The sequence below is a fragment of the Acanthisitta chloris genome, unplaced genomic scaffold (assembly GCF_000695815.1).
Source record: "Acanthisitta chloris isolate BGI_N310 unplaced genomic scaffold, ASM69581v1 scaffold9380, whole genome shotgun sequence".
NCBI lineage: Eukaryota > Metazoa > Chordata > Aves > Passeriformes > Acanthisittidae > Acanthisitta > Acanthisitta chloris.
This window is the reverse complement of record NW_008652171.1, coordinates 13,638-21,057: the sequence shown is the minus strand read 5'-3', so window position 1 is coordinate 21,057 and position 7,420 is coordinate 13,638. Positions and strand designations below refer to the sequence as shown.

Here is a 7,420-nt window from a genome sequence, read left to right as displayed (position 1 = left end):
CCTCATACCATCTTTTTGAAACAATTCCCAGTACTTGTGACTTTTGTTCTGATCTCCTTCTCCACTGACTCTTCTCTAATATATCCAGCAACACTGAAAACAATTTGATGATAATTTCATTTGACCTGCTGAGAAAGGGGTTTGATTTTCTAGGTATCCTTTTTCCTTCTAGAATTACTCAAAGAGACTTAATTTTTATCGCAACATATTGCAGAAATTACAGTAATTGCAAATGCTTTTTTATGTTGTTATGTGTATTAGAGTTAGCTAAACAGAAACTAATTTCTCCCCTCAGACACAGCTGGCACTTTGTCACTACACTACTTCATACAGCGAAGAAAATTTCTCAATGGCAAATGAGTTCCGACCTGAGCGTTGGCTGAGGAAGGATAATTTGGACAGAGTGGACAACTTTGGTTCCATCCCCTTCGGTTATGGCATTCGAAGTTGTATAGGAAAAAGAATTGCAGAGCTGGAAATTCATCTTGCACTGATACAGGTTAGAACTATGTGACAGCCTTGAAAGAAGAATAATAAATTGGTATGATTTTTTTCTATGTGTACCATTTCTGGGTATCTTGCACTGCTCAAAACCTTTGTTTTGGAGTGTTGTCTAATGTACTCATCCTGCAAAGGCTTAAAAATGTGAAAATAATCATGCTTCAAATGTAGCATAATAGTTAAACTGCATTGCAGAAGGAAAAAATCTTTTCCTTCCTACACATGAAGTAAAACTAAAGGTAAGATTGTTAAGGACATATCTGGCTTTGGTTCAGAAGGTTTTTGTAAGTGAATTGAAAGTCTTTCTTAATGTACAATAGAACAGTTCCCTGCTCAGTCTTGGTATTTTAGTTAGAAGGATTCAGTTCTTCCAAAGATGTGAAACAGATTTTATCCTTGTACTGATCACAATGTGACAACAAATAGTAGAATTTTTCTATGTTCCATGGTTTTCTGTTCCTTCTTGTTCATTCTTCTATCTTTATTACAATTTTAGATATACATAAATTATAGTATGTAAGTAGTTAGTACATATTGATGTATATTGTTTTCCATTGGTTCATACCATAAGGAAACTGTTCCCAAGAGCTGCTGCATTTTTTGTCCTTTATAAGACAACATTTAGCTCAAGTAATGAGGTCAGATGTGCAATCAAAACTCAAAAGGTTTGGACACTGTAGTTACTTAATTATAAAAATATTTAGACCCTTTGTATGTATTCAAAGCAAAGCTTGATTGAATTTGCCTTTGAATTTCCTTAAGTAAACTCCTGGAGCAATCTCTGAGCAATTAGCACCTGCCCTTTGGAACTGAGAAAGCTCTCAGGGGGTTGGATAAAATAAACATCATTGCAACTTTTTGAAAAGGAGACTCCAGGCAGCAATGGAGAACCTGCTTTTGTTTCCTGGAGAGAAACTAGAAGAAAGTATCACACAAGCTATTTACAGACATCGTGATGATATTTAAGTGATTTAAAATTAGAAGCTCATGAAGCTCATCAAAGAGAAGTCATTTGCAATCAGTTTGATTTCTTTCTTTGACTTGATCACTTACCTGATGTGGAGGGTATAAAATAAGTTGTGTACTCTGGCTTCAGGAAGTATTTTCACATGTTCTGTACGTTGTTCTCACAATTAAATTAACAAAATTTGTTCCAGATGGAAGTACCTATAAAATCCATGCACAGCTGGCTAGAAAAAGGAAATAGCTGGAGGCAGTAGCTATCAAATATTTGCTGTTGAGCTGGGAAAGCATTTAATTAAAATTCTATAGAAGTCTGTGCTGCATTTGATTTAGGTTGGTATTTTCATTAACAGTGTAAATGATGGATTAGAGAATACTGTTAGTTTGCATTGGATACCAAACTGACATGAATGAATTTAAAATTAGGGGATGTGAATATAGAATTATTAAAAAAATGGAGAAATGTTTAAGAATCAACACAAATCATTCACTAAGGACAATTGCAAGTTACTGATCTTGAGAAAAAATAAATGCATAAATACAAATTTCTGACCAACTGACTGAGTAATATGTACCACAGAGAGAGACTGGAGGGATAGAGGGAAAAACTGGTCAACAACGATGATGCTAATTCCAACAAGGTAGTATGAGTCCAGGGTATATTAACAGCACTAGCAAGTGTGTTGTATGTCAGAAACAGGAGCTAAATTACTCAGTTGTACCAAACGTGGATGAATTCTTAGCTAGAAAATGATACATGACAGACCCTGTGCACTGCATTTGAAGGGCAATTTAGTCAAGTTAGAGGAAATTTGGAAGACAAAGAGAATAACAAGAAAGAGGGGGTTGAAAAAGAGAAGAATTAGATGAAAATTTCATCAAACATCTAACACCGAAACATAACATAATTACGTATAGCAAAATAATGCATTGTTCATCATGCTTACTGGGAGAAGGATAAGAGAAGATTACGTAGTTTATAGGAAAAAGTGTTTGAGGTTTAATATTAGTATAAGCTGAGGATGTTGCATTATTTCCCTCTTGCAAGTGTAAAATACATAGCTGAGGTATTCTTTGTTCAGTTTCAAAATGGGTGAGATACATCTCTTAAAGTTTGTTTTAGCCCATGATTGTTGTGGTTTAACCCCAGATAGCAACAAAGCCCCACACAGCCACTGGATCACTCTCCCACCACTGGGATGGGGGAGAGACTTGGAAGGGGAAAAGCTGGAAAACTCGTAGGTTGAGATAAAGACAGTTTCACAGGGAAAGCAAAGCAAAACAAAATGAAGCACACAAGCAAAGCAAACCAAGGAATTCATTCACTGCTTCCCACGGGCAGGTGTTCAGCTGTCTCCAGGAGAGCAGGGCCCCATCACGCATAATGGTTCCTTGGGAAGACAAACACCATCACTTCAAACATCCTCCCCTTCCTCCTTCTTCCTCTCACTTTATATATTGAGCATGATGTGATATGATACGGAATATCCCTTTGGTCAGTTGGGGTCACCTGTCCCAGCTGTGTCTCCTCCCAGCCTTCCATGCAGCCTCAACTTCCTTGCCAGCATGGCAGTATGAGAAGCAGAAGCAGCCTTGGCTCTGTGTGACCTCTGCTCAGCAGTAACAAAAACATCTCCATATAATCAACCCTGTGCTCAGCACAAATCCAAAACTCAGCCCCATACTAGCCCCTGTGAAGAAAATTAACTACCCCAACCAAAACCAGCACAATGATTTATGTTTGCAACTGATTCTCTCAGTTTCATTAAGAGGTTTAATGTACAGAGAACCTGTGTGATTGAATGATAGTGATTCTGTTTGGGAGAGGTTCTGATATTTTTGACTCCTGGATTCTTTCATTTGGTGCACTGGACAGGTTTTGTCTCATTTTTTGTTTTGTTTCCTTCTGCCCAGGCAGAGAAATGTGTGTGATGGGATTGGGACTCCTAATGCTTTCTTTGTAATTGCACATATAGTTTGATGTTAAAGGAAATGCAATCAAAAACACAAACAGAGGAACCTGAAAAGGTTTGAAAGACACTTTAGTTTCTTTGATAGCTCAGATTGTTTAATTTAGTTTTGTGGCAGTTCTTCAGAAAGGACTGGCTCAGTCCCCCCTCAGTCAGAGGAGGAAGATTTTGAACAATAATCTTTAGCTTGTAATAACTTTTTTTTCTTTCCTGGATGGGAATCAGAGCACTCAGACTCCACAAAACTGGCAACACAAATTTTGTTTGTGACAGTCTATTATGTTCTCTTTATCAAAGGCTAATCGTCACGTGTAATTTTGCAGTTCTTCTAATACTTGTCCTGTTTATCTCCACAGTTACTTCAGAATTTTGAGATCCAAATTTCTCCCAAAACCAAACCAGTCCATGCCAAAACCCACGGACTTTTGACTCCTGGAAGCTCCATCAATGTGAGATTTTCTGACAGAAAGTGAGACTCAAATATTTTGGCAATACTTACACAGATTTTCATGGAAACAGACTTGCATCTTATGGATGTTTAATCATGCTTGTTCTCTGGTCTGTAGGTATTTGGCAATATGATGAAGTATTATGTTCTGCCTTAGTTCTAGCAGTACATAAGACAAATTACCTCTCCTGTAATAGTTAATTACACATACGAAAATACATATTGACAAAATTCCTTCTTGCACTGGGAATCTCCTTTTACCTGGAAAGGTTTCTAGTAATAACAACACATGCATTAAAAAAAAACCAACAACCAAAAGTAAATTCAGACATGTCAGTATTATTCAGTGGTTTTGTTACGCTGCTTTGTCATAGACATCAACTACTCAGTGAGTCTATTTGAGAGCAAGGGGATTACTATACAACATGTGAAAATTATCTGCATTTATAAGTTTGTGTTTTTCTGTTCCTTGTCCTCCAGTGCTTTTTAGAAGATTCCATGTAACATTGAAATTCTGAGATCATTTTTCTCCTGTCTGTAAAAATATTTACTCTGTGTGTTAAAAAATTAATGCAGTAATATGAAAAGTAAGGATAGAAAAAATCCAACCTATGTCACTTCATGTAGACTCAAAAAACAGAACATATAAAATTTACCCAAACATAATCCTCATTAAATGTTTCTATGTAGTTTTAAAAAAATAAAAATCTTAAAAACAAAAGCTTAAATGTCACATTGGAGAGGTTGAATCCAGGCATTGTCCTCATCACCAAAGCACAAGCCACTTTCACTGTTCTAGCTAATATTATGCCAAACCCAAATGTAAATAATAAAAAGTAGTTGTTACATTGTTATCATTTAATTAAAATAGTACTATTAACTGTCTTCACAGTTCTTCAACAGTAAGAACTGGAAACTTCCCATTTCAACATGCTGAACCAATAGGCCAGTTGCCTTCTGCAGGATGGAAATGTGACTACTGAAGTATTTGGAGATTCTTTTTTTATTATCTAGTGTCTAATACAAAGAGTGGGCACTTGAAAGTTCGTTTTGGTTGGTGGGCTTTTTTTAAATTTTTATTATTTTTCCTATGACAACTAACTATGTCTGTCTTGCATGATACTTTAGGTAACTTTAGTATCACTGCACTAACGTTACATTCTCATTTTTGAGAACATCCTTATACCTTGGGTCCATGTTATACCTTGAACAAGGCTCAAACCTGCATATCCTAATGTGATACATATGCAATTATGTATAGTTACCTGTTTACATGTCAGGCTCTGACTGTTGTTTGGGAGGTAGTTTACATACTGACAATCATAAATTTTTCACCTATGTGCAACGTTAGCAAAAGTTGTGCAAATGGTTTTTAAATGGCAACCTCTTTGATTATCTAAACATAAGAAGTCACAGGTTACAAATTAAATAACACACTGTAGTTCTAATGGTGTAAGTGAAATTCCAGATAGCTAACTGCTGCAACCACGTCGTTGTAGTGTTTTGCTTGCTTTTTGTAGTGCCTTTTCAAGGTCTTGACAAAATAAAACCAAAATCTCCTTTGTACAGATCTCATATATAAAATCATAACACTAAACAAAATTGATCTGATCTGTGAGAGGATGAAATGCTTACATCATGACCTTAAAATGTTATTCCTGCATTGAGCATATAGATATGCTGTAAGAAAGCCAGGTAATCTGTGGAGGGTGTTTTCCTCCACCAAGCTTGCCTTCTCATGCAGTTTTCCAGGGCTTCAGATTATTCCCTCTTTTCTGTTTTTTTCTTTCCTGTTGTTGTTTTCAATTGTCCCCATCTTAAATCAAATGAAGAGAGTTGTATTTGCCAGAGCCAGCTGACATCCCAAAGGAGATGTTTTGCAAAGGTCTGTTTAAAAGTCTGTGGATTGAGTATTTAACTGCATAACTATGCCTGGTTTTGTTGACTTGGGGACAAAGAGACCATGCCTTGAATCCAAATTGGGATTCCCTATGGTGCTCTCCTTTTGCATTGTCACAGCATCACACAGATGCTGTTTCCATCACATAGAAGCACCAGCCATTGCTATGCTGCAGTACATTTTCTGCTTGGTATCAGTCCCTAAGTAACACATCGCTGTAGGAGATGGAAGAGGCATTCAAAAATGCTTTTTGAAGCATTTTAATCTTTTCATGAAAACAGAAAGCCTGTAATTTGTTCTAATAGAGCATCTGTCCATGTAAGTTGTCTTTTATACATAATAAAATATTTATACAGAATTCTTAAGTTCTGGTTCTTATTTTAATTACTATTTATAATTGCATTTTTCTTTAGCATTTTAAGAGTTTTTAACTTGTTGGCTTGAACTGAAAGATTCACTGCTCCATGGGAAATGACTACTTCAGCTACAAAAGATGGGGATTCATAAAAGAATTTAAGGTGTGTAATGACCTGGCAGAAGGAGAGATAATATGTTAAGTGTACTGTCATTCTGGAGGAAAGGTACTGGCAAAGCAATACCCTAGGACTGATGCTAATATTAATGTTTTGATTAATTGACTAATACATGGAAGAGATTAGTGATATAAAGAAGGAAAGCATAAAGTACGAAAAAATCAAGCCAACCCAAAACAACAAAACCAGAACCTGGAATGTAATAAAAATGTGCCTGGAATTTAATTGCAAAAGATATGTATGTAGAGAATAAAAACAATTTATTTGGGCAGCTCAGCAGTTGAAAATGAAGTGTGTAGGGGAATCACAGGTGACTGGAAACTGCAAGTGTGTTGGAAAAATGACAGATGCAGCCTACGATGTATGAGATGCAGTCTCAGCTATTCTTGCCCAGTCTCTATCAGAGATGCTGCATCTTAAGTGCTATGCACAGTGTGCTTAGGTGTTCAGGAAAGGTGGAGTTTGATTTGAACAGATAAGGCAAACACTAAGATGATCAGGTTAATAGTTTCTGTGAGTGGAGGAAGGGTTATGCTACAATGCTTTTTGCTCTGCCTCCCTGTGGATTGCTTGCAGATCAAGCCCTGGCACGTCTGGAAGCTATGTAACCATGGGCTGAGGAAAACTTCTTTCTTTGGACACAAAACTCTGCTGAGTTGATTTAGCTCCTTCCAATTGGATTAAATAGCAGTTAGTGGAAATGTGGATGTCTGCAAGAGACTAAAATTTTCCTCTAGTTAGTCTAGAAGAGTGAGTATTACGAGAGGACACAAATGTTCTCTTCAAATACTCCCAAGTTAAGGTATTTACTTGTTTACTCCTTAAGGTAAAGGGCAATGCTTGTCCAAAACAAGTATCAGCAGTAGCAGTGAATAAACTGGTGTGGAAAGTTTCAAGCCATCAGGAGAAGGAGAGCTTAGAATAAATTTACTGTGAGACATGGTGAAGACAAAAAAAAAGTTAAAAGATGTCCCCAACCAGCCATGAAATGAAGGAACATGGTAAAAAAAATTCCATAAAGTGATCGTTTAACTAGAATTACTGTGTTCAGTCACTCTGTTCTCTGTTTTTCCTTACTGTCTTGGAGGTACATAGGTGTGGAAGG

General features: G+C 36.6%; 1 protein-coding gene across 1 annotated transcript in view; it reads left to right on the top strand.

Moving 5' to 3' along the window:
- The window catches only part of LOC103803665 (cytochrome P450 27C1), a gene marked incomplete at its 5' end in the record, with an annotated part of 11,587 nt that extends 7,680 nt beyond the window's left edge, over nt 1-3,907 (top strand). Inside the window, 2 exons of the mRNA XM_009076240.1 lie at nt 296-499; nt 3,791-3,907. Of these exons, the coding sequence (XP_009074488.1) occupies nt 296-499; nt 3,791-3,907 (321 nt within the window). The remainder of the gene's footprint in view (nt 1-295; nt 500-3,790) is intronic.
- Between the last annotated feature and the right edge of the window lie 3,513 nt (nt 3,908-7,420).